Here is a 27,995-nt window from a genome sequence, read left to right on the forward strand (position 1 = left end):
CCACCAGCGGGTTCGGGGATTGCCGCCACGACCGGCACCAATGACCTTACGGCCACAGCTCCGGTCAGCCGCCTCAACAATGGAGGCGCAGAACATGGTCCACTCGGACTCAATGTCCCCCGCCTCCCCCGGGACGTGGGAAAAGCTCTGCCGGAGGTGCGAGTTGAAGCTCTTCCTGACAGGGGATTCCGCCAGACATTCCCAGAAGACCCTCACAGAGCGTTTGGGTCTGCCAGGTCGGACCTGCATCTTCCCCCACCATCTGAGCCAACCCACCACCAGGTGGTGATCAGTTGACAGCTCCGCCTCTCTCTTCGCCCGAGTGTCCAAAACATGCGGCCGCAAATACGATGACACGACTACAAAGTCGATCATCGAACTGCGGCCTAGGGTGTCCTGGTGCCAAGTGCACACATGGACACCCTTATGTTTGAACATGGTGTTCATTATAGAAAATCTGTGTCGAGCACAGAAGTCCAACAATAGAACACCGCTCGGGTTCAGATCGGGGGGCCGTTCATCCCAATCACGCCCTTCCAGGTCTCACTGTCATTGCCCACGTGAGCATATAAGTCACCCAGTAGAAGATGGAGTCCCCAGAAGGAGCGTTCTCCACCACTTCCTCCAGGGACTCCAAGATGCATGTTGGTGCATAGACACAAACAACAGTCAGGACCCGTCCCCCCACCCGAAAGCGGAGGGAGGCTGCCCTCTCGTTAACCGGGGTCAACCCCAATGTGCAGGCGCCCAGCCGGGGGGCAATAAGTATACCCACACCTGCTCGACGCCTCTCACCGTGGGCAACTCCAGAGTGGAAGAGAGTCCAGCCCCTCTCGAGAGGGCTTGTACTGGAACCCAAACTGTGCGTGGAGGCAAGTCCGACTATATCTAGTCGGAACTTTTCTGCCTCGCACACCAGCTCGGGCTTCTTTCCAGCCAGAGAGGTTACATTCCATGTCCCAAGAGCCAGCTTCTGCAGCCGGGGATCAGACCGCCAAGGTCCCTGCCTTTGGCCGCCGCCCAGCTTGCACTGCACCCGACCCTTTTCGCCCCTCCCAGAGGTGGTGAGCCCATGGGAAGGGGGACCCACGTTTCCTTTTCGGGCTGTGCCACCAGACGCTCGCCTTCGAGCCCCGCCTCCAGGCCTGGCTCCAGAGGGGGGCCCCGGTGACCCGCATCCGGGCGAGGGAAAACGAGATCCATTCATTTTTTTCAGCATAAGGGGCTAATGTGAGCCATGCTTTGTCTGGCCCCTCACCTAGGACCCGTTTGCCATGGGTGACCCTACCAGGGGCATGAAGCCCCGGACAACATGGCTCCTAGGATCATAGGGGCACGCAAACCCCTCCACCACGATAAGGTGACGACTCACGGAGAGGACATATATATACATATACACATACATAGGTACATATATATATACATACATATATATACATATATACATATACACATACATACATAAACACACACACACATACATAAACACACACACACAAACACATAAACACACTCACGCACATACACGTACATAAACACACACACACACGCGTACATACGTATATGCATATACATACATAGACATATACATACATATATATATACATACATACACATATACATAAATATATACACACGTGTACAATAAATGAGGTATTATGAATTCATTTTTATCCTTAAATATCTGTTAAATAATGACGAGAGCCATCCTTTCTGTACTTATAATGACTTATTGCACTGAAAATGATTTTAATGGCTTGAGTAGTGGGTGAATATTTCATCCACTACTGCTCCCTAGCTGTAAAATTTAAATCTCACCTTGTACAATATTCTGTTGGGTCGTTTTCCTATTTCTGTTTATTAAAACCGAAATCCTATGAAAAAACTGAAAAGCACACAGTACAAACTCTAAATTGCTTTACTACATGCAAATTCCAACAAAATATGGACTTTATTCAACTCAAGAAAGAAGGTAAAATGAAGATCGGATTAACCATAATCGCATTAGCCATAAAATGCACAACGTGAAAAAAAACATATACAAGTCGCTCCGGAGTATAAATCGCATTTTGGGGGAAATTTATTCGACAAAATCCAACACCAAGAACAGACTTGAACGAGCAACAACAGGCTAAACGATAGGTATGCTAACATGACATAAACAGAAACGAAGAGCTGAGAATGGGCCTGACGTAACATTCAGAGTTATTCAAATAACTATTACATAAATAACACGTTTATAAAACCATCTGTGTCACTCCAATTCATTAAATCCATCGATCGTCCTTTATGTCAACAATGTGTGCGCGCCGCTGACGGCGCTTGCACTTCAAAATATTCCACAGGCCCATATAACCATTTATAAATTATATATCAAATAACTATTACATAAACAATAATATTATCAAACGTCTGTGTCACCCCAAATCATTAAATCCATCGATCAAATTCCTCATTCTTTGTCAACAACGCCGCACGTGCGCCCTGACGTCAGCATCGTCGTTATTCCACAGGCGTGTGGCGGCGTGGACTTCTATCCCCGGTGGTGGCACTTCCAGCCACGGAGGTGGAAGAGAGCTCCATAGAATAGGACCCGGCGTGCGTAAAAGCCAAGTCCGAGCCCCATCCACCGTCCCCGGACAGCCACCCGGCCGAGCACCGGCCCCCGACTTCCATCCACGGAGGTGAAAAAGAGCTCTGTAGAGGAGGGCCGAGCGTGCGTAAAAGCCATGTCCGAGCCCCATCCACTGTCCCCGGACAGCCACCCGGCCGAGCGCCGGCCCCCGACTTCTATCCACGGAGGTGAAAGAGAGCTCCGTAGAGTAGGAACGGGCGTGCGTAAAAGCCATAATAGTTTTTCAAACCTTCTGTGTCACTCCAAATCCTTAAATCCTGCAAACTCTTCGTCCTCTGTGTCACTTACAAACAAAGCCACTAATGATGCCGGTAGTACGTGGGGCCCTTCGTCATCTTCGTCATCCCGTGATCGAATCTTTGTCTTTTATGTAAACAACTGCCGTTCCGCGCTGCTGACGTCATTTGAAATTCAAATTACAGTAATCCCTTGCTACATCGAGTTTTTTTTTTTTTTGAAAAAACTTACATATAAGTTGCTCCTCTGTATAAATCGCCCCCCCACCCAAACTATGAAAATAAACCGTGACTTATAGTCCGAAAATTACGGTACTATTTATTAGTTGTTTATTTATTTTTATCATTTATTTTTTATCTATGTAACTATTCCATTACTGTCAAATAGTTTTACAGTGGATTGTACATCACTGAGGGTGTAAATTATTGTCACATTTGCTTTTTACAATGAATGAAGCTGCAGCATTCGATAACTAGAAATGTGAGAAACGTGGCTTCTTGAAATGTCATCGACAATCATATTACCTCATAAGTACCATGACTTGTTTTCACAGAAGGAGGGAAGAATCATCCTCACTGTATAAATGTGTCTCTTTGGTTGGTTTGAGTTCGCAAAATAGATACCACTCAATCCCACACTTTGCATATACTTCATACCTGTCTCTTCTCTTAAAAAAATACTGAAACTGGAACTACAATCAACATAAATGAATGCCATATTAATGACAAAGAAACCTGTACAAGTGATTGAACAGCCCTGTTGTTTCTACAGAAACTAACGTCAGTCCTAAGTGCAAACTTGCAGTCTTTTGTCCATATTCCTTAGACGGGACCTGAGCGAGGGATATTCAGCCCAAAGGTCCCAGAGGTTTGCTTTGAGTTCAAATTCATGAGGTCTTGTGTGGCCGAGATGGATAACGTATTGCTTTTGTTTCTGTGTGGTGCCTGAAGGAAGTCCACTACGGCACAAGTGGGCTTGGGACGCCTGCGTCTTAACGCCCTTTTCTCTGCCCGGGTTTCAGGCAGCGACACACCTTGGCATATCCGAGAGCAGGGGGCGGTGATTCCACAGAATGTGGGATCGTCTGAATGGGACGATGTCTCCGAGCTGCCCTCGGATGGAGAGTCTCTGAAGGCGGGTAGAAGCAGCCTCCTTGTCATGGCCGTCGGGTTTGTTGGGACAGGCACGCTGCTCCATACGGCAGCTCCGTTGCATGCCATTGGAGAAGCATGAAAGGACGTCAAAGTTTGCACTTTCTCAATGGGTTTCATTTTACGTCGTCTTTTCTGAATGGGGACGGGTCAGGTTTGGGTCGAGACAACAGTAGGTAGAGGTTAGGTCTTTTTTGGCACTGTATTTCTGTCAAGTGTTTAAAATCCATGTCTTAATGTCAGTACTGGCATACTTGGAGACTGACTGGATTGGGGAGATTTTGATTCAGTCATATCAGCCATAAATTTCAAGTTTTTTGCCGCATACCGTCATTTCCGGACTATAAACCGCACCAGCTATAATCTGGGGAAAATCCTATTTTATTCATCTATAAACCACACCAGACTATAAGACCCAGGTGTTTTAAATGAAATGTCCTCATTTTGATTACCTGTATGACTAACACAACTCTTGCATCATAAGAATCATGACAATCATACTTACCACATGAAGTAAAATAATGCGTAGAGAGCTATTTCTACGATATTCAGTAAATGACACTAAATGTTTTCAAGGTAAGCATATTTTCACTGCACCTTTCTGCTCGCTTGACTCTCCTCGGGATGAAGACTTTCGAGACCTGCGAGGCAGGGAATACATATGTTAATATCTACTCCCAAAAGGGTTCATTTGATAATCAGACAATTAAAAATGAGAAATAAATCAAATTCAAACATACCGGTACCTTGCCTTGGCACTAACTGGAATGAGTGGATTGGTGGGTAGGATGCACTCCTCTTCAAACTACAGTCATCACCGGACGTGAAATTCCTAAGGAGGAAAGTCTCACTGTGGATTCTAGCTTTTGGTGAGTTAGACAATAGAAGAGCAAAAACAGTTGTTCTTTTTACAGTGAATACAGTTTTTTCCCCAACTTTTCTTGTTTTTTTGTGCCTTTTACAAATAAGTTGCAATTGTATCGGTACCTCTCGGGATAGCAGTAGCTGTAGCTGTTTACTGCGGGTGGCTCTGGCTCTGCATTCGGAGGCGTGACGGAGATGCGGTAGCGGTTGGCAAAGAGCGCCAGGCCGAAACACAAACTCAGCAGCAGGCACAGCAGAAGGTAGTTGTGCCTGTCTGAGACCTGGGAGAGACAGTGCATAGTGAAAAGGGCTTTATAACAAAAGCTGAGGCTGCTCAATGTTAATTCATAGTGTTTTTAATTACCTCGTTCTGCAGCTGGCTGACCTGAATGGACAGGTTTAGGACCATCTGAGTAATGTTCTCCAGCTGACCTTGCAGCAACTGAATAGACTCTGTCTGACGCTGGTCCTACATGAGGATTTTTGTCAATTAAGTAGTTGACCATGATATGTAGCAAGATCCAAAATTAGAATACATCTGGTATTTTTAAAACAACTCTGAGAACAATCAATGAACTCACTTGCTCCTCTGCAATTCTGGAGGTGTTCTGGAGTTTAATAATGGTTTTGTTGAAAGCCTTCTGCATCTCCTCCACCTGCTTCCGATATCTTGGAATATGAAAGAAAGACAGGGTCAAACAAAACTAAAACAGACATCAAACGTGTGTTATTTCCTCTCCTGACCTCTGGCTGAGCTGCTCCAGATAGCGTCCGCTGAGCGACATATTCATCTCCAGGGCCTTAATGCGGTTGTTGAGTCGCATGAACACGGACTCCTTCTGGCTGGAGCCGTGCACCGGGTTGCCGTTCTGTTCTGTGCCATTCGGGGGATCTGCGTAAATGTCTGAGAGGGACGGTGAGGGAGATGTCGACGGCAAAGGAGGGAGACCAGGGGTAGAGACATCTTCTGTGAGGTCCTCGGTTTTGCTATCTGTGATGACCGGGGCACTACTACTAGAGAGCTCAAGTTCAATGGTTGTGTGTGGAGCAGGCTGGGATAGCTCAGTGGAAAGAGTGCCGCTGTCGAGTACAACTGCTGGGTCCGGGGACTGATGTACATGAGGAGAAGCAATCTGGGACTCACCTGTCATATCAGGATTTAGGATCGAGTCGCATATCACTATGTTGGCCTTTACTTCTGTGGCTGTCACTTTGCCATCGTCGACTGCAGTTCCGATGACTGAGCTAGTGGGAGGTAGTGAAGCTTCTGTAGGCTTGTCCACAGCCAATATGTCTTGAGTCTCCTCTGAGCTTAGCAGCTTTGCTGGAGCCTCAGAAGAAAGCTGTGGAGTCTCGACAACAGAAGGGTTGGCAGCGGATGAATCGGTGGTGGATGGTTTGGGGAGGCTTGATGTCTGACTGGGCTCCAGCGGAGGCGGTTCGGACATAGAGTCATCATGAGCTTCCATGAGAGTGTTCTCTGGAGGCTGGTGTGCTTCTGACGTGCTGGCTCCGCTTTCTGGCTCACCACCAGAAGCTTGTTCTTTTTCATGAGGCTGATGTACCTCACTGTGATGCGTCTTGAGCTCAGGACAGGCAGAGGAGGATGAAGGTGGGAGCCCAGTGGGAGTGTGGATGGAAGGAGCCGTTTGCTTTCTGTCCACGGATTGGCATCTCCTTTTTTTGAACAGCAGCGCCTGACATTGTTGCTGCATATACTCCTGAAGGGAGCTCGTACATGAACAAGAGGAAAACCATGGAAGAAATGCACAGAGGTCTACATTTTGTGGTTCAGCATGTTCCATTTTCTCCCTCTCCCCATCGAACTCATCCTCTTTATCTAAAAGCGTGATTGTGGAGCTGATAGATTCTTCGTCCTCCGACTCTAAAGGTATAACAATTTGTTTGTCCAGTGGCGGAGGCTGCTGGTCACGGTTATCAACTGGAAGCAGTTCTGGAACAGCGGATGTTGAAGACGGGGCACCAGTTTCAGTGATTTCTGTGTCTGGAGACAATGTTGCCTCATCCAACTCTGAACTAGATGGTGTACTAAATGGCCAGAAACATTTGAATTGTGAAAGGATGGCTTCGCCTCTGCAAAGTAATGAGTGATTGCTTTTGACAGGTACTCACACGGCGGATGGGTCGGTGATGGGAGTTGAAGTTATCGTTTCATTCACACCAGGACCATTCCCAATCACACCCTGGGATGAAAGGTTTCCTACAACACAAAAGACATAGGCGTACCCAGTGAGGTGCGGTGAGGTTCATGACCGGGGAGGCACTGACGTCAACCCCCCCCATCCCGGTAAAATCAGGGCTCGAAACTAACGATTGCCCGATTGCCCGGGGCAAGTAGCGATGGCAGACGGGCAAGTAGAATTTTTCCTCACTTGCCCTGCCATAATACCATGTTTTCAAGCTGTAAAAAGACGATTTTGTGCATAATTTCTCGCAACTTCTGCCGCTTCTGGTTCGACATTTTGTTTTCTAGGGAGCGGTTAGTTTCTCGTGTAAGTCTGCAATACATTGATAACGGCAAAGCGCTTCGTAATTAAATGCACCAGCAGAGCTTGTTTCCGGTTGAATTTTGGTACTACAGTAGACTAGTGTGGTTTAATTGCATCAAAAGTTCTACACTGTATTAAAACAGGCTGCAGGCACAATATGATGGAATAAAAACATATGAAGGCAAAACTTATAGTGTTGTCTTTTTTATTGCAAAAATGTGTCGGGCAAGTAAAAATCCACTCCAAAAAAATTCGGGCAAGTAAAATTTTGTTTCGGGCAAGTAAAATTTTCTCCAACCTGCCCGAGGGCAACTTGGGCAAAAAATAAGCTTCGAGCCCTGAAAATTTGTCCAGCACCTAACCGTTTCACAAAAAAAGCTTGGGGAACGTTGGTCTAGTGTGGCTTATTCCTTATTTAATTTGAACTATTTGAATTAAAATCTCATATCAGCAGTCTTCACACCAGGGCTGTGGACTCGGTCGGATTTTTGCACCGAGTCCGAGTCCGGCCTCTTGGCCATGAGTCCGAGTCCGGCTGTCCATTTTTTCTGTTAATTCATGTGACTGCTTAGTCTTTATTCGAGGCTAATTTAGATCAAAATCTAAATAATTACAACAGTTTTGTGATGGCTTTGTCTTTATTAAACATATAAACGAATACAATAAACAGATACTTTCAAGTTTTAATCATTAATTACACCATTATAGCTCAGACATTTATCTAAAACACAAATAATTAGTGACGACCCCTTATTTGGAAAGCGAAAAACCCATGTCGTACGGCGTCAGCACTATGTTATTTTCAATAAAAACATGAAGAACTCACGTTTGCGTCAGTCAATTTTAATTTTTATAAAGGATTATTCTCATTTGATGCCATCCGCGTTCTGCCAAACGCAACAATATAATTACGTGAGTTCTTTGCATAAACCTCGATGCAAAGAAACTCCTCTTTTAGGGTACAGGCTACAAGGAGTATATACTTAATTGTGATCATCATTCATCCATCCATCCATTTTATTTTATTACTCAGACATGACAGCGCAATATAATTAAAAGCTGACACGATAGCAATGTCAAACGTGTTCATTTAAGAAAAAGCCACACACGTTTTGTGATCAAATCTTTCATAACGAGAATGATTTGAGTGAATTGATTTTACAATTTTTATCCCCCCTCCCCACCATCTGTCACTTTGCTTGGGACAAAAGGAGCCTTCAGAACTGAAATTTCGTCTCAATTATTCATTCAAATCAATTCACTCAAATCATTCTCGTTATGAAAGATTTGATTACAAAGTGTTTCCGTCTGTACGACTGGTTTTTGAATGCACCCCGCTTCAATGGCAGAACGCGGATGAATTTAAAGACATCAAATGAGAATAATCCTTTATAAAAATTAAAATTGACTGACGCAAACGTGAGTTCTTCATGTTTTTATTGAAAACAACATAGTGCGGGAGGCGGGGGGACATTGAGTCCGAGTGGACCTTGTTCCGCGCCTCCATTGTTGAGGCGGCCGACCGGAGCTGCGGCCATAAGGTCATTGGTGCCTGTCGTGGCGGCAATCCCCGAACCCGCTGGTGGACACCGGCGGTAAGGGATGCCGTCAAGCTGAAGAAGGAGTCCTATCGGGCTGTTTTGGCCTGCGGGACTCCCGAGGCAGCTGAGAGGTACCGGATGGCCAAGCGGAACGCGGCTTCGGCGGTTGCTGAGGCAAAAACCCGGGCGTGGGAGGAGTTTGGCGAGGCCATGGAGAATGACTTCCGGACGGCTTCGAGGAAATTCTGGTCCACCATCCGGCGTCTCAGGAGAGGGAAGCAGTGCAACGTCAACACTGTTTACAGTGGAGATGGCGTGCTGCTGACCTCGACTCGGGACGTCGTGTGTCGGTGGGGAGAATACTTCGAAGACCTCCTCAATTCCACCGACACGCCTTCCATTGTGGAGGCAGGGCCTGGGGACTCTGAGGCGGACTCTCTAATCTCTGGGGTTGAAGTCACTGAAGTAGTTAACTCCTCGGTGGCAAGGCCCCGGGGGTGGATGAGATCCGCCCGGATTTCTTAAGGGCTCTGGATGTTGTGGGGCTGTCATGGCTGACACGTCTCTACAGCATCGCGTGGACATCGGGGACAGTGCCTCTGGATTGGCAGACTGGGGTGGTGGTTCCCCTCTTTAAGAAGGGGGACCGGAGGGTGTGTTCCAATTACAGGGGAATTACACTCCTCAGCCTCCCTGGTAAGGTCTATTCAGGGGTGCTGGAGAGGAGGGTCCGTCGGGAGGTCGAACCTCGGATTCAGGAAGAACAGTGTGGCTTTCGTCCTGGCCGTGGAACAGTGGACCAGCTCTTCACCCTCAGCAGGATCCTCGAGGGTGCATGGGAGTTCGCCCAACCAGTCCACATGTGTTTTGTGGACTTGGAGAAGGCGTTCGACCGTGTCCCTCGGGAGGTCCTGTGGGGGGTGCTTCGGGAGTACGGGGTACCGAGCCAACTGATAAGGGCAGTTCGGTCCCTGTATCACCGATGCCAGAGTTTGGTCCGCATTTCCGGCAGTAAGTCGGATTCGTTTCCAGTGAGGGTTGGACTCCGCCAAGGCTGCCCTTTGTCACCGATTCTGTTTATAATATTTATGGACAGAATTTCTAGGCGCAGCCGAGGCGTTGAGGGTTTCCGGTTTGGGGACCTCAGCATCGCGTCTCAGCTTTTTGCAGACGACGTGGTGCTGTTGGCTTCTTCAGGCCGTGATCTCCAGCTCTCACTGGAGCGGTTCGCAGCCGAGTGTGAAGCGGTCGGGATGAGGGTCAGCACCTCCAAATCCGAGTCCATGGTCCTCGATCGGAAAAGGGTGGAATGCCCTCTCCGGATCGGGGATGAGATCCTGCCCCAAGTGGAGGAGTTTAAGTATCTTGGCGTCTTGTTCACGAGTGAGGGGAGGATGGAGCGCGAGATCGACAGGCGGATCGGTGCAGCGTCGGTAGTAATGCGGACTCTGTACCGGTCCGTCGTGGTAAAGAGAGAGCTGAGCCTAAAAGGCAAAGCTCTCAATTTACCGGTCGATTTACGCTCCTACCCTCACCTATGGTCACGAGCTATGGGTCGTGACCGAAAGAACGAGATCCCGGATACAAGCGGCCGAAATGAGTTTTCTCCGCAGGATGTCCGGGCTCTCCCTTAGAGATAGGGTGAGAAGTTTGGTCATCCGGGAGAGACTCGGAGTAGAGTCGCTACTCCTCCACGTTGAGAGGAGCCAGATGAGGTGGCTCGGGCATCGAGTTTGACACCCGGATGTAAAGAAACACAACGTTACAGACAGATGACAAAAAACACAAGATATTATATAAACCAGCTTAACTACGGAAATTAATTAATGTAGCCACAGTGTTTGAACACTTAAACAGAGACATAAAGACAGAGCAGTTCAGTCTAACTCAGGGGTGGGCAAACCTTTTGACTCGCGGGCCGAACTGGATTCTAAATTTGGACCGGAGGGCCGAACCAGGAGCAGATGGACGTAGTGTTTGTGTGAAGTAATATAAACGACCTGTAAAGGTCATTGCATAAAAGATTTTGGCCTTAAGTAGGTAGTAAAGCATGGATATTCCAAACAAGTTTTTGGAAAACAAATTCATTTATAAACAGCATTACAAGAATTATAATAATTGACAATAAAGCTGACTCTAACTCTAACTCTCTAACTCTAAAAAACTGCTATCAGTGATTCTCATAAAATACGACACTGTTATTATGAATAACAGTCTCCATCACTTCAGTGCCTGCAGGTCAGATTAATGAAAGATCTTATGAGATCACATCAAACGGCAAACATTCTGACCAAATATATCATCTTGAAGAATCGGTAAAAGCATACATCCAAATGAAGTAATCAAAACGGCAACACGGTGAGGGGTATCTGAAAATCAGAGCAGAGTTAACACACAAACACCTGGTAACAGAGGTGAGGAAATTAGAAACACTTCCTTAAAGTAAGCCTTAAGAACTTTACATCTTAAGATTAGTCGCAAACGGGTGGTGCATCAATGTCCTTGAGCATCCTGCATTGTTTTAAAATGAGAATGGTCGCTAGTTTCAATGTGTACAAATCATATTCAAAATGCATTTTTTTTTACAACAAACTTAAGAGCCTCCCCTTCATTTTCAGTGGTAACAGTGTTGTTGGTCTCCCTTTTTTGCTAGTGCGTCATAGTCTGGAGTAAAATTTGTTGTGGCAATTCTTAGGAGAGATCCGAGGTGTTGATCCGTTTACCTCGATCTGTGACGGGTTGATGTCGATGTGGCTGAACGTCACGTCGCGTACGTCGAGCCAAATTGGCCACTCTTTATTAAACACTCGGCACTGTCTCCACCTTGCTTTTCCTTGGGCGACTCATTTTAATAGAAGGATTCCAGAGGAAGGTTTGTGGGTGGCTTTAGCGTATAACTGTATCTGAAAGCTCAGCGCGCGAATTACAAGAATGCTGTCGTCACGCTCTAAATTCGGGACTGATACAAATAGAGCGCCAGTGCCCCATGTCCGTATTACTGAGTACGTACACGCACTTGTGAGTGTGCACCGAGCTTTCTGACATGGCCTCCGGTAGTAAATGCGCAGGCGAGCGGTTCCCCATCTACTGGAGAAAAGCAGTAAATGCAGGCAAAATGACCCAAAAGATGTTTGATACAATTTATTCAGGGTTGGCGGGCCGGATTAAACGGTCCCGTGGGCCGGATGTGGCCCGCGGGCCGTAGTTTGCCCACCACTGGTCTAACTGCATAGCCTGTCAATAGGCAGCCATATGATTACGGCGTAATCATTACGCAATCCTCAGAGGAGGCTAGACAGGACGTTGGCTCCTTTGAGCGAATCGTCTTCGGTATTAAAATAACAATAAAAATTCAACAATTATTGAGATTAAAAGGAAAATGACTGACAAAAACAATTGAATTAGTTTTTCCCCTTTTCATGATGGCGTCGCACGTCCCTGGGCATACCCACAAAGTTTAATGCTATCCAATAGAAAGATGATGCTACTCAGATTGGATTGTAAGCTTGAGGAAGACATTAATTTAACATTTAATATTGTTTCATCTTTTCAACTATAAAAGAAATGAATCTACTCAACATGGGAAGCTAAGGGTGGAATATAGTATAATATAATAATATATAATAATATACCGTATTTTGCGCCCTATTAGGCGCACCGGGGTATAAGGTGCACCTTCAATGAACGGCCCATTTTAAAACTTTGTCCATATATAAGGCGCACCGGACTATAAGGCGCATAAAATAGAAGCTTTACTGCAACAAACTGAGGTTGACTAGGGTTGCGGTATGCACCCACTAGCCAATAACCAACGAGCCCTCTGTAAACAATCGCGTTTCTCAAACGATCTCCTATAAAATGATTGGAACTGACTAAAGTTCGATCTTAGCATTGGTACCACTTACCTATGTTTCCCTTCCATATCGATACGTAGATTTACTCTAAACATGAACGGAGCAGCCTATTTTGACATGAAATAGCCTCGCGCGTATAGCAGCTATCGTTATAGCATTAGCCATCCGCAATTTCCTATGAGCCTCAGCTCGCAATCTCCTATGAGCCTCAGCAAAGTGTAAACAATCGCGTTTCTCAAACGATCTCCTATAAAATGATCAGAACTGACTAAAGTTCGATCTAACGCATTGGTACTACTTACCTATGTTTCCCTTCCATATCGATCCGTAGATTTACTCGAAACATTAACAGAGCAGCCTATTTTGACATGAAATAGCCTCGCGCGTATAGCAGCTATCGTTATAGCATTAGCCATCCGCAATTTCCTATGAGCCTCAGCTCGCAATCTCCCATGAGCCTCAGCAAAGTGTAAACAATCGCGTTTCTCAAACGATCTCCTATAAAATGATCAGAACTGACTAAAGTTCGATCTAACGCATTGGTACTACTTACCTATGTTTCCCTTCCATATCGATCCGTAGATTTACTCGAAACATGAACAGAGCAGCCTATTTTGACGTGAAATAGCCTCGCGCATATAGCAGCTAACGTTATAGCATTAGCCATCCGCAATTTCCTATGAGCCTCAGCTCGCAATCTCCCATGAGCCTCAGCAAAGTGTAAACAATCGCGTTTCTCAAACAATCTCCTATAAAATGATCAGAACTGACTAAAGTTCGATCTAACGCATTGGTACTACTTCCCTATGTTTCCCTTCCATATCGATCCGTAGGTTTACTCGAAACATGAACAGAGCAGCCTATTTTGACATGAAATAGCCTCGCGCGTATAGCAGCTATCGTTATAGCATTAGCCGTCCGCAATTTCCTATGAGCCTCAGCTCGCAAACTCCCATGAGCCTCAGCAAAGTGTAAACAATCGCGTTTCTCAAACGATCTCCTATAAAATTATCAGAACTGACTAAAGTTCGATCTAACGCATTGGTACTTCTTACCTATGTTTCCCTTCCATATCGATCCGTAGATTTACTCGAAACATTAACGGAGCAGCCTATTTTGAAATGAAATAGCCTCGCGGGTACAACAGCTATTCGGTGACGCCCCCTGACTACAGTTACCGTAATGTTGGGAAGCGATGCGACCTTGTAATTTACTAGTCGTACTAAAACGTACTAAAACATTTTGGCAGAGCGCTGTGTACAACCAGTATGGATCAACAAATTCATCACTTGATCCATATATAAGGCGCACCGGACTATTTGGCGCACTGTCGACTTTTGATAAAAATTTAGGTTTTCAGGTGCACCTTATAGGGCGGAAAATACGGTAATATAATGTGCCCACCCCCACTTGCCGCAGGGGGCCCCAACGGGGGCCGCAGTGGGCCAGGGGCCACTTCCTTCCTACTGGGGCTGCAGGGGCCACAGGCCCCTATTGGAGGCCACAGGGCCCACAGGACCCCATTGGGGGCTGCAGGGGGCCAGGGGCAACGCCCCGGAGGGGGCTCAGGGGGAAAAGCTTCCTGGAAACTCCTGGATTTTGGCAGTATAGCAACTCCAAAACCATTAATTTCATCACTCAATTTCAACAGTTTTGTTAAAAAAAATATTCCTGCTTGGTGGGCTACCAAGGTGAATATAATACAGTCAAGCCTCGGTTTTCGACTATAATCCGTTCCAGAAGGCTGTTCAAGAAGTGAATCGGTCGAATTCCGAATCTATTTTTCCCATTACAAATAATGGAAAAATTTTAATCCGTTCCAAAACTTTTTAAAGCTTTTTAGCGCATTTTTGTCCGATCGCGCAACCAAAGCGTGTCGCCGACCACGCAACTGCACCGCGCTGGTTGCATTATTGTGGTAGAGCCAATTTCAGAGTCGCTGAAATTTAGAAAATATTTTTAAACTCCTAATGTACTTTCCAAAATTCAAGTGGACCTAAGTGCACAGGGAGCTTAATTTAGTCCGATTGTGCAACCGCAGCGCGCCGGGCGCTCACTGTCGCATTGCTTTAATAGCGTCTTTGTGTTCCGAGTTGCAAGATGACGCTGCTCTCGAGCCATGCCCATCTGAAGCAGGTTCCTGATCCCCTTCGACTTGTCTATTTCCCTGGCACGATCCTCGTCTTTTTTCTCTAAAACCTTCGCCCTGCTGGCTAGAACTTATGCTAATCAGGCAAAGGAGTAGGCAAATGATGTGACGAAAGTAGCGCCAAAATGCTGCCGAAAACAATTCAGCTGTTGTCGCAATACTGCTGCCAGCAGTCCCCCCCCCCCTCATATAAAAACAATTTTCTCAACGGATCTACAAGGTTCACAAAAATGATACTCCCGACGGAAAAAAACACTGAAATCCTCGGAAGATTCTCATCCCTGTATAATATAATATAATATAATATAATATAATATAATATAATATAATATAATATAATATAATATAATATAATATAATATAATATAATATAATATAATATAATATAATATAATATAATATAGACTGCATGTGGTTAAAGACTGGGGACATACCTTCCATTTCCGAGTTGCCACCAAGAACATTCACGGCAATATTATTGACCATGTTCAAAATAACATCTGAGGATAAACAATACATGAAGAAAAAGATGAGTCAAAATATACAAGTGTGCCTTTTCAAGCTTTGTTATGGTTCAGAAACAAAACGGGTTGTTGCTTTCTTACCTTTAGCTGAGCCAATCAGATTCTTGGAATACTTGACTTCACCAGGTCCATAGCCAGATGCATAATCTGAAGGAGGAAAACAATCCTTCTGACACACTATTTACAAAATGATATGAATAAACAAACTCAACAGACCAAAATGAAGAGAAATCTACCAAACTAAAATACATTAAAATATATACCCAAGTCATCGTCCTGATCTTCCGCTCTTTCAGAAGGCTCAGCTATTTCTTCATACTCTTCCACCATGCTTGTCCCAAACACTCTGGAAAAAGCAAGTAATTCTCTTCTATGGATGCGTATACAAGTTGTTTTTCTAAATGTGTTTGCATAACTGGGTCAAAGACAGCCTTCATTTTCTAATCTAAACAATTATAGCAAAACAAGTCATTTAACCAATCGCATGAACCGACAAAGTGAACACTCTCTTCTCAATAAAATCGAAGCTGAAAGTGTATTGATCCTTTGTGGGTGTGCTGAAGCCACAGTAGGCTGACTAGTACATACCTAATGAGACTGAGAGGGCAGAAATGTTCAGAGCCAAAGTGAGAGAGCAGCTCAACCTACAAAAATATAAATGATTCAAATATTACAACAGGTATATGCGATGTGATATGCATCAATGGCATTTTTCTCATCTATGTTATTTATGAAAAATGATGGTAGCATTAATTTTCAAACCATTTTAGTAGTGGGAAAGTAGGATCATTTGACATAACGTGATTACCGTAATTTCCGGACAATAAGTTGCGTTTTATTTCATAGTTTGGGTGAGGGGGGGGGGGCGACTTATACTCAGGAGCGACTTATATGTTTTTTTTCACAAATCTTTACTTGATCATTAACACATCACTTACAAGTATAGTTGACCACTTCACATGTTCATTTTAGTATAGTTGATCACTTCACATGCTTTGATATCTTTATCTTGAACATATTCAAACCATGAAAAATAGAGCGAAAAAATCAAATAAAGTAATTAACACTTTAAAGCGCCATATCTTCTGGACATGTCCTCTGTCACCAGGATGACATAAAGGACGAGAAATTTGATCGATGGATTTAATGATTTGGAGTGACACGAATGGTTTGATAATATTGTTGTTTATGTGATAGTTATTTAAAATATAGTTTATATATCGTTGTATGGGCCTGTGGAATAATTTGAACAGCGGCGCGGCACACGGCATTGTTGACAAAGGACGATCGATAAAAGACGAAAAATTTGATCGATGGATTTAATGATTTGGAGTGACACAAATGGTTTGATAATATTGTTGTTTATGTGATAGTTATTTAAAATATAGTTTATATATATTTGTATGGGCCTGTGGAATAATTTGAACTGCGGCGCGGCACACGGCATTGTTGACAAAGGACTGGATTTAATGAATTGGAGTGACAGATGGTTTTATAAACGTGTTATTTATGTAATAATTTTTTTAAATAACTGAATGTTACGTCAGGCCCGTTCTCAGCTCTTCGTTTGTGTTTGTCACGTTAGCATACCGTATCGTTTAGCCTGTTGTTGCTTTTTCATGTCTGTTCTTGGTGTTGGATTTTGTCGAATAAATTGCCCCCAAAAATGCGATTTATACTCCGGAGCGATTTATATACCGTAATTTCCGGATTATAAATCGCGTTTTTTTTTCATAGTTTGGGTGGGGGGGGGCGATTTATACTCAGGAGCGACTTATGTTTTTTTTTTCAAAAATCTTCCCAAAAAAAAACTGAAACCGCAATAAACGAATCGCAATGTAGCAAGGGATTACTGTAATTTGAATTTCAAGTGACGACAGCAGCGCAACGTCGCGTCAGCAGCAGCTCGTCGAGTCAATCTTTGTCCTTTATGTAAACAACTGCCGCGCTGCTGACGCAGCGTCGCAACAACACGTGAGCAACAACAGGCTAAACCAGGGGTGGGCAAACTTTTTGACTCGGGGGCCGAACTGGGTTCTAAATTTGGACCGGAGGGCCGGACCAGGAGCAGATGGACGTAGGCGTTGTGTGAAGTCATATAAGCGACCTGTAAAGGTCATTGCATAAAAGATCTTGGCCTTTAGTAGGTAGTAAAGCATGGATATTCCAAACAAGTTTTTTTGAAAACAAATGCATTTATTAACAGCATTAAAAAAATAATAATTCACTAAAAAACTGCTATCAGTGATTCTCATAAAATACGACACTGTTATTATGAATAACAATCGCCATCACTTCAGTGCCTGCAGGTCAGATTAATGAAAGAGGTTTATCTTATGAGATCACATCAAACGGCAAACATTCTGACCAAATATATCATCTTGAAGAATCAGTAAAAGCATACATCCAAATAAAGTAATCAAAACAGCAACACGGTGAGGGGTATCTGAAAATCAGAGCAGAGTTTTAACTCGCAAACACCTGGTAACAGAGGTGAGGAAACGGGAAACACCTCCTTAAATTAAGCCTTAAGAACTTTACAGGTTAAGATTAGTCGCAAATAAGTGGTGCATCAATGTCCTTGAGCATCCTGCATTGTTTGAAAATGAGAATGGTCGCTAGTTTCAATCCCTGATATGTGTACAAATCATATTCAAAATGCATTTTTTTACAATAAACTTGAGAGCCTCCCGTTCATTTTCAGTGGGAACAGTGTTGTTGGTCTCCCTTTTTTGCTAGTGCGTCATAGTCTGGAGTAAAACTTGTAGTGGCAATTCTTAGGCGAGATCCGAGGTGTTGGTCCGTTTACCTTGATCTGTGACGGGTTGATGTTGATGTGGCTGAACGTCACGTCGCGTACGTCGAGCCAAATTGGCCACTCTTTTTTTAACATTCGGCACTCACTTCTTTTTTTCGGGCCACTCATTTTAATGGAAGGATTCCAGGGGAAGGTTTGTGGGTGGCTTTAGCTCAAAACTGCATCCGAAAGCTCAGCGCGCGAATTATAAGAATGCTGTCGTCAAAGCCCACGCTCTAAATTCGGGACTGATACGAATAGAGCGAGAGTGCGCCAAGTCCGTACTACTGAGTACGTACGTACACGCACTTGTGAGTGTGCACCGAGCTTTCTGACACGGCTTCCGGTAGTAAATGCGCAGGTGAGCGCTTCGCCATCTACTGGGAAAACGCAGTCATTGCAGGCAAAATGACCAAAAAAAAAAAAGTTTAATAATACAATTTGTTCAGGGTTGGCGGGCCGGATTAAACGGTCCCGTGGGCCGGATGTGGCCCGCGGGCCGTAGTTTGCCCACTCCTGGGCTAAACACAAACATAAACATAAACACAAACTAAGAGCTGAGAACGGCGCTGACGTAAAATTCAGAGTTATTAAAAAACTATTACATAAATAACACGTTAATAAAACCATCTGCGTCACTCCAATTCATTAAATCCATCAATCGTCCTTTGTCGATGACAATCGATTCTGGATCAAGATGGCGGCGCGTGCATACGCAGCGACCTCTGTCTGTCCCGCCCAAACGGTGTTTTGTCCGTCTAATGAGTGTTTGTCCGGCAGTTTTTTTTGTTCGTCTCGTCGTACCGAGTCGTGCTACAAGTACGGCAGGCAGGTTCTGCTTGACATAGACATAGCCGTGTCAGGCCAAAGCGAGTTTTGTCGAGTTCTGGACTTTGATGCGGGAACATTAAAGGAGCTCGGACTGCTACGTCCTGAAGCGTCGCCGGGCTCGTCTGCTATTCCTCCCCCGGTTGGGAAGCGTCGAAAGCGGTGTGCGAGGAGGCTGAAGAGGGGCAAACGCGGGGGCGTCCGGGCCAGGCTGGCGGCCAACCCTGCTCGCCCGGCTGTGCCTTCCATTCTTCTGGCGAATGTTCGATCGCTGGACAACAAAATGGATTACCTTCGCTTGCTGCGATCTACAAACCGGACAGTGCGGGACTGCTGTGTGCTCGTGTTCACTGAGACATGGTTGACTGTCAACATTCCGGACTCTGCCGTACATCTGGAGCGGCTAGCGTGCTATCGGGCGGACCGGGCCATTGTACAAGGGGGGAAATCTCGTGGAGGTGGAATATGCTTCTACATCCGTGACGAATGGTGCCGGGACTCTGTAGTGGTATGCAAGCACTGCTCGCCACTGGCGGAGTTCGTGATCATTAAGTGCCGTCCTTTTTACCTGCCAAGGGAATTTACCGTGATTCTGCTAGTCGCGGTTTACATCCCGCCTTCCAACATCGAAGGCGACAGGATCGCAGCTCTTAGTGAACTGTACCAGGCTGTCAGTGAACAACAGACAGCGCACCCTGACGGTTTCACCATCTTTGCTGGGGATTTTAATCATGCTAACCTGAAGTCTGTTTTTCCGAGGCTTCACCAGCATGTTAATTTTCCTACGCGTGGCGACAGCTTCCTGGACCTGGTCTACTCTTCGCATAAAGGAGCTTTCAAAGCCGCCCCCCTCCCCCATCTTTGACTTTCTGACCATATCACTGTTATGCTTTTGCCCGCATACAGACAAATGGTGAAAGCGTCCAGGCCAGTTCGCAAGCAGGTACGGGTGTGGCCTGAGGGTGCCTCTGATGCACTGCGTGACTGCTTTGGCTCTACTGACTGGGACATGTTTAGGAGGGCTGCCACTTGCGACGATTGGACAGACGTTGAGGAGTATACTGACTCTGTTTCCTCCTACATCAGGAAGTGCATTGATGATGTGACTCTCTCAAAATCCATCGTCACTCGGGCTAACCGGAAGCCATGGCTGACAGGTGCTGTCTTCAGGCTGCTGAGGGCCAGGGACAAAGCCTTTAGAGCGGGGGATGAGGCTGGCTTGAGGACTGCGAGGGCTGACCTGTCCCGGGGCATCAAAGATGCAAAGATGGCGTTCTCGTGCAAAATTACCACCCACTTCAAGGACAGCAGGGACGCACGGAGCCTTTGGCAGGGCATTCAGACCATCACGGGTTACAAGCCCGCGCCGCAGAGCTGTGAAGGCGACGTCCGTCTGCTCAATGACCTCAACCGCTTCTTTGCTCGCTTCGACACTCAGAACAGCACTTGCCCGCTGAAGGCCACTCCCCCTTCACACGATCTGCCCCTGTGCCTCTCCGCCGACAGCGTGAGGAGGGTGCTTGCCGCTATCAACATCCGTAAGGCGGCGGGCCCTGACAACATCCCGGGTCGAGCGCTGAAGGACTGCGCTGGTGAGCTGACGGATGTCTTCACAGACATCTTTAACACTTCCCTGCAGCAGGCCATCGTCCCGTTGTTTTTCAAAGCTGCCACCATCGTACCTGTGCCGAAGAAACCCGCTCCGTCCTGCTTCAATGACTATCGCCCCGTGGCACTTACACCCATCATCATGAAGTGCTTTGAGCGGCTTGTCATGGAGCACATCCGATCCGTTCTCCCCCCCCACCATTGACCCCTTCCAGTTTGCGTACCGAGCCAAACGGTCCTCTGAGGATGCCAGCTGCTCTGCCCTCCACTCGGCCCTCACCCACCTGGAGAGAAGGGACTCGTATGTGAGATTGCTGTTTGTGTACTTCAATTCTGCCTTCAACACCATTTTGCCACAACGCCTCATCAGCAAACTTGACACGCTGGGCCTCAGTACCTACCTCTGCAACTGGCTACTGGACTTCCTCTGTCAGAGGCCACAGGTAGTACGTGTTGGCGACAAAATCTCCGCCAGCATCACGCTGAGCACGGGGGCCCCCCAAGGCTGCGTGCTCAGTCCGCTGCTCTTCACCCTCCTGACGCGTGACTGCACTGCAACCTACAGCGACAACCGTATAGTGAAGTTTGCTGACGACACGACTCTGGTGGGTCTCATCACCAAGGGAGACGAGACTCAATACAGGCTGGAGGTTGACCTTCTGACCACGTGGTGCAGGGACAACAACCTCCTGCTGAACGTCGACAAGACCAAGGAGATTGTTGTGGACTTCCGGAAGGGTCACACTCAACACCTGCCGCTGACCATCGACGGTGCTGTGGTGGAGAGAGTGAGCAGCGCCAAGTTCCTGGGGGTGCACATCAGTGAGGACCTCTCCTGGTCCACCAACACCGCATCACTGGCAAAGAAAGCCCAGCGCCGCCTGTACTTCCTGCGGAAACTCAGGTGAGCGAGCGCTCCTTCGGCCGTCATGACTACATTTTACCGCGGCACCATTGAGAGCGTCCTCTCCAGCTGTATTGCTGTTTGGGGTGGCGGCTGCACTGACTACAACTTGAAGGCCCTGCAGTGCATAGTGAACACTGCTGGTAAGATTGCTGGTGCTTCGCTCCCCTCCTTGAAGGACATTTACACCTCCCATCTCACCCGCAAGGCGACCACGATTGTGAGTGTTGTGAGTCACCCCGCTCACTCTTTGTTCGAGCTTCTGCCCTCTGGGAAGAGGTACAGAAGCCTGCGCTCCCGCACCACCAGACTCTCAAACAGCTTCATACTCCAGGCTGTCAGGATCCTGAACTCGCTTCCCCGTTCTGCGTAGCGTCCTGTAGTTTTACTGTCTGTATGCACACTGGCTCTTATTGTGTGAAGGCGAAGGCCTTCACACATATGTTATTCTACTCCATTCACTTTATTATTGTGTGAAGGCGAAGGCCTTCACACTTATGTTATTCTACTCCATTCACTTTATTGTGTGAAGGCGAAGGCCTTCACACATATGTTATTCTACTCCATTTACTTTATTATTATTCTATTTTATTCTCCTCACTTTTTTGTCCCGCTTCTTCTTCCACAAAATTCATCCGATTCACTCCGTTCCACTTTTCACTTATTCCAAAAATTCATGACATGGGTGCTTGTATTTTTCTCGTTCCGAAAATTTTCCGATTCCGCAAAATTCCCAAAATTCCGACAAATTTTCCCCATTCATTCTTAATGGCACATTCGACATTTCACAAAATTTCGTTTTTCACCTCTAATTTCTACATTTTTCAACCGATTCAACCCATTCCAACTCTCAACTGTTCATCTTTTGCCTACCTATTCCACAACTTCCCACCTACCAAAAATTCCAAATTTTCAAATTTGAAATTCAACCAAAATTCTCTAAAATTCCGTTTTTCCACTCTAATTTCTACATTTTTCAACCGATTCAACCCATTCCAACTTTCAACTGTTCATCTTTTGCCTACCTATTCCACAACTTCCCACTTACCAAAAATTCCACATTTTCAAATTTGAAATTCAACCAAAATTCTCTAAAATTTCGTTTTTCTACTCTAATTTCTACATTTTTCGACCGATTCAACCCATTCCAAATGCATTGACCTTATGCTTCCCACATTCACTCCCATTCACCCCCACTTCCACTACGCTTACACATTCAACCCTTGACCCCCAATTCCAGTGTGGCGGCCATCTTGGATTGACCCTCAAGTGCCCCCAATGAACCCAAAATGAACCGGAAGTGCCCCAAATCAAACCGAAAGTGACCCCGAATAGACCGGAAGTGACCTCAGGTAAACCGGAAGTGACCCCAAATCAAACCGGAAGTGACCCCAAATGTACCGGAAGTGACCTTTTTAGACCGGAAATGACCCCTAATAAACCGGAAGTGACCTCAGACGAACCGGAAGTGACCCAAATTAAACCGGAAGTGACCCAAATAAACCGGAAGTGACCCCAAATAGACCGGAAGTGACCCCAAATAGACCGGAAGTGACCTCTGGTAAACCGGAAGTGACCCCAAATCAAACCGGAAGTGACCACAAATGAACCGGAAGTGACCTTTTTAGACCGGAAGTGACCCCAAATAAACCGGAAGTGACCTCAGCTAAACCGGAAGTGACCTATATAAAACCGGAAGTGACCCAAATAAACCGGAAGTGACCCAAATTAGACCGGAAATGACCCGAATCAAACCGGAAGTGACCTTATTTCAACACTAAGTGCCCCAAATAGCTACAATTGCGCTACCTTTTTCGTTTTTTGTCCGATTTAACCCGTTTCAACATTTTTACCCCAAAAGTGAACCTCTTGAGGCCGTTTTTTGTTTTTTTTTCCAAATTTAGAAAGATTTTGGCGCAATTGCTTTTTTTATTTTCCCATTCATTCTCTATGGGGATTCAACATTTGCTCTAACTTCTACATTTTTTAACTGATTCAACCCGTTCCAACTTTCAACTGTACATCTTTTGCCTACCTATTCCACAACTTCCCACTTACCAAAAATTCCGAAATTTCACATTTGAAATTCAACCAAATTCTCCAAAATTTCGTTTTTCTACTCGAATTTCTACATTTTTCAACCGATTCAACCCATTCCAACTTTCAACTGTTCATCTTTTGCCTACCTATTCCACAACTTCCCACTTACCAAATATTCCAAACTTTCAATTTTGAAATTCACCACAAATTCTCCAAATATTCTACATTTCTCAAGTAATTGAACACGTTTCAACATCGTTCGGCAGCATTCCCCGAAAAAGTTATTCATACATTTCGCCTTCACACGCAATTTCTCCAGAAATTGCAAAATTCTAGTTGTGTGAAGGCGAAGGCCTTCACACATATGTTATTCTACTCCATTCACTTTATTATTGTGTGAAGGCGAAGGCCTTCACACATATGTTATTCTACTCCATTTACTTTATTATTATTATTATTATTATTCTATTTTATTCCCGCCACTTTTTTGTCCCGTTTCATCTTCCACATAATTCATCCGATTCACTCCATTCCACTTTTCACGTATTCCAAATATTCACGACATGAGCGCTTGTATTTTTCTCATTCCGAAAATTTTCCGATTCCGCAAAATTCCCAAAATTCCGACAAATTTTTCCCCATCCATTCTTAATGGCACATTCGACATTTCACAAAATTTCGTTTTTCACCTCTAACTTCTACATTTTTCAACCGATTCAACCCATTCCAACTTTCAACTGTTCATCTTTTGCCTACCTATTCCACAACTTCCCACTTACCAAAAATTCCAAATTTTCAAATTTGAAATTCAACCAAAATTCTCTCAAATTCCGTTATTCCACTCTAATTTCTACATTTTTCAACCGATTCAACCCGTTCCAACTTTCAACTGTTCATCTTTTGCCTACCTATTCCACAACTTCCCACTTACCAAAAGTTCCAAATTTTCAAATTTGAAATTCAACCAAAATTCTCTCAAATTCCGTTATTCCACTCTAATTTCTACATTTTTCAACCGATTCAACCCGTTCCACATTTATTCCCCTTATTCACCTTATGCTTACCACATTCACTCCCATTCACCCCCACTTCCACTATGATTCCCACATTCACTCCCATTCACCCCCACTTCCACTATGCTTACACAATTCAACCCTTGACCCCCAATTCCAGTGTGGCGGCCATCTTGGATGACCCTGAAGTGCCACCAATGAACCCAGAATGAACCGGAAGTGCCCCAAATCAAACCGAAAGTGACCCCAAATAGACCGGAAGTGACCTCAGGTAAACCGGAAGTGACCCCAAATCAAACCGGAAGTGACCCCAAATGTACCGGAAGTGACCTTTTTAGACCGGAAATGACCCCAAATAAACCGGAAGTGACCTCAGACGAACCGGAAGTGACCCAAATTAAACCGGAAGTGACCCAAATAAACCGGAAATGACCCCAATTAGACCGGAAGTGACCCCAAATAGACCGGAAGTGACCTCTGGTAAACCGGAAGTGACCCCAAAGCAAACCGGAAGTGACCCCAAATGAACCGGAAGTGACCTTTTGAGACCGGAATTGACCCCAAATAAACCGGAAGTGACCTCAGCTAAACCGGAAGTGACCTGTTTTAAACCGGAAGTGCCCCAAATAAACCGGAAGTGACCCAAACTAGACCGGAAGTGACCCGAATCAAACCGGAAGTGACCTTATTTCAACACTGAGTGGCCCAAATAGCTACATTTGCGCTAACTTTTTAGTTTTTTGTCTGATTTAACCCGTTTCAACATTTTTACCCCAAAAGTGAACTTCCTGAGGGCGTTTTTTTTGTTTTGTTCCAAATTTAGAAAGATTTTGGCGCAATTGCTTTTTTTTGTTTTCCCATTCATTCTCTCTGGGGATTCAACATTTGCTCTAACTTCTACATTTTTTGACTGATTCAACCCGTTCCAACTTTCAACTGTTCATCTTTTGCCTACCTATTCCACATCTTCCCACTTACCAAAAATTCCAAATTTGAAATTCAACCAAATTCTCCAAAATTTCGTTTTTCTACTCTAATTTCTACATTTTTCAACCGATTCAACCCATTCCAACTTTCAGCTGTTTATCTTTTGCCTACCTATTCCACAACTTCCCACTTACCAAATATTCCAAACTTTCAATTTTGAAATTCACCACAAATTCTCCAAATATTCTACATTTCTCAAGTAATTCAGCACGTTTCAACATCGTTCGGCAGCATTCCCTGAAAAAGTTATTCATACATTTCGCCTTCACACGCAATTTCTCCAGAAATTGCAAAATTCTAGTTATTATTATATTTTATTCCTTGTCCCGCTTCTTCTTCCACAAAATTCATCCGATTCACTCCATTCCACTTTTGACGTATTCCAAATATTCTCGACGTGAGCGCTTGTATTTTTCTTGTTCCGAAGATTTTCCGTTTTCGCAAAATTCCCAAAATTCCGACAAATTTTTCCCCATTCATTCTTAATGGCACATTCGACATTTCACAAAATTTCGTTTTTCACCTCAAATTTCTACATTTTTCAACCGATTCAACCCATTCCAACTTTCAACTGTTCATCTTTTGCCTACCTATTCCACAACTTCCCACTTACCAAAAATTCCAAATTTTCAAATTTGAAATTCAACCAAAATTCTCTAAAATTCCGTTTTTCCACTCTAATTTCTACATTTTTCAACCGATTCAACCCATTCCAACTTTCAACTGTTCATCTTTTGCCTACCTTTTCCACAACTTCCCACTTACCAAAAATTCCAAATTTTCAAATTTGAAATTCAACCAAAATTCTCTCAAATTCCCTTTTTCTACTCTAATTTCTACATCTTTCAACCGATTCAACCCATTCCAACTTTCAACTGTTCATCTTTTGCCTACCTATTCCACAACTTCCCACTTACCAAAAATTCCAAACTTTCACATTTGAAATTCAACCAAATTCTCCAAAATTTCGTTTTTCGACTCTAATTTCTACATTTTTCGACCGATTCAACCCATTCCAGATTTATTCCCTTTATTCACCTTATGCTTACCACATTCACTCCCATTCACCCCCACTTCCACTATGCTTACCACATTCACTCCCATTCACCCCCACTTCCACTATGCTTACACAATTCAACCCTTGACCCCCAATTCCAGTGTGGCGGCCATCTTGGATGACCCTGAAGTGCCACCAATGAACCCAGAATGAACCGGAAGTGGCCCAAATCAAACCGAAAGTGACCCCAAATAGACCGGAAGTGACCTCAGGTAAACCGGAAGTGACCCCAAATCAAACCGGAAGTGACCCCAAATGTACCGGAAGTGACCTTTTTAGACCGGAAATGACCCCTAATAAACCGGAAGTGACCTCAGACGAACCGGAAGTGACCCAAATTAAACCGGAAGTGACCCAAATAAACCGGAAGTGACCCCAAATAGACCGGAAGTGACCTCTGGTAAACCGGACGTGACCCCAAATCAAACCGGAAGTGACCCCAAATGAACCGGAAGTGACCTTTTTAGACCGGAAGTGACCCCAAATTAACCGGAAGTGACCTCAGCTAAACCGGAAGTGACCTATATTAAACCGGAAGTGACCCAATAAAACCGGAAGTGACCCAAATTAGACCGGAAATGACCCAAATCAAGCCGGAAGTGACCTTATTTCAACACTAAGTGCCCCAAATAGCTACATTTGCGCTAACGTCTTCGTTTTTTGTCCGATTTAACCCGTTTCAACATTTTTACCCCAAAAGTGAACCTCCTGAGGCCGTTTTTTTTCTTTTGTTCCAAATTTAGAAAGATTTTGGCGCAATTGCTTTTTTTTATTTCCCCATTCATTCTCTACGGGGATTCAACATTTGCCCTAACTTCTACATTTTTTAACTGATTCAACCCGTTCCAACTTTCAACTGTACATCTTTTGCCTACCTATTCCACAACTTCCCACTTACCAAATATTCCAAACTTTCAATTTTGAAATTCACCACAAATTCTCCAAATATTCTACATTTCTCAAGTAATTCAACACGTTTCAACATCGTTCGGCAGCATTCCCCGAAAAAGTTATTCATACATTTCGCCTTCACACGCAATTTCTCCAGAAATTGCAAAATTCTAGTTATTATTATATTTTATTCTCCTCACTTTTTTGTCCCGCTTCTTCTTTCACAAAATTCACCCGATTCACTCCATTCCACTTTTCACGTATTCCAAATATTCAGGAAAGGGTGGCTTGTATTTTTCTCATTCCGAACATTTTCCGATTCCGCAAAATTCCCCAAATTCCGACAAATTTTTCCCCATTCATTCTTAATGGCACATTCGACATTTCACGTTTACGTCGTTCCAA

At 44.8% G+C, this 27,995-nt stretch overlaps 1 protein-coding gene across 18 annotated transcripts in view; it reads right to left on the reverse strand.

Annotated features, from left to right (window-relative positions):
* The window catches only part of LOC133166154 (SUN domain-containing ossification factor-like), an 84,167-nt gene that overhangs the window by 17,819 nt on the left and 38,353 nt on the right, over nucleotides 1–27,995 (reverse strand). For 6 of the 18 annotated variants that reach the window (XR_009717703.1, XM_061296200.1, XM_061296197.1 and 3 more), the window contains exons 14-24: nucleotides 16,054–16,109; nucleotides 15,729–15,811; nucleotides 15,547–15,612; nucleotides 15,376–15,441; nucleotides 7,021–7,108; nucleotides 5,632–6,936; nucleotides 5,469–5,556; nucleotides 5,252–5,356; nucleotides 5,011–5,168; nucleotides 4,764–4,855; nucleotides 4,621–4,664 (exon numbers count right to left, since the gene is read on the reverse strand). Coding sequence is in view for 16 of the 18 variants with exons in the window: in XM_061296200.1 (XP_061152184.1) it covers nucleotides 4,621–4,664; nucleotides 4,764–4,855; nucleotides 5,011–5,168; nucleotides 5,252–5,356; nucleotides 5,469–5,556; nucleotides 5,632–6,936; nucleotides 7,021–7,108; nucleotides 15,376–15,441; nucleotides 15,547–15,612; nucleotides 15,729–15,811; nucleotides 16,054–16,109 (2,151 nt within the window). In the remaining 2 variants the exon portion in view is untranslated. Of the gene's footprint in view, nucleotides 1–1,902; nucleotides 2,698–3,178; nucleotides 4,159–4,620; nucleotides 4,665–4,763; nucleotides 4,856–5,010; nucleotides 5,169–5,251; nucleotides 5,357–5,468; nucleotides 5,557–5,631; nucleotides 6,937–7,020; nucleotides 7,109–15,375; nucleotides 15,442–15,546; nucleotides 15,613–15,728; nucleotides 15,812–16,053; nucleotides 16,110–27,995 lie in introns of those variants that run through there. The other 12 variants (XR_009717704.1, XM_061296201.1, XM_061296194.1 and 9 more) reach the window with 5 other exon arrangements.

This window comes from Syngnathus typhle, linkage group LG13 (genome assembly GCF_033458585.1).
Source record: "Syngnathus typhle isolate RoL2023-S1 ecotype Sweden linkage group LG13, RoL_Styp_1.0, whole genome shotgun sequence".
Taxonomy (NCBI): domain Eukaryota; kingdom Metazoa; phylum Chordata; class Actinopteri; order Syngnathiformes; family Syngnathidae; genus Syngnathus; species Syngnathus typhle.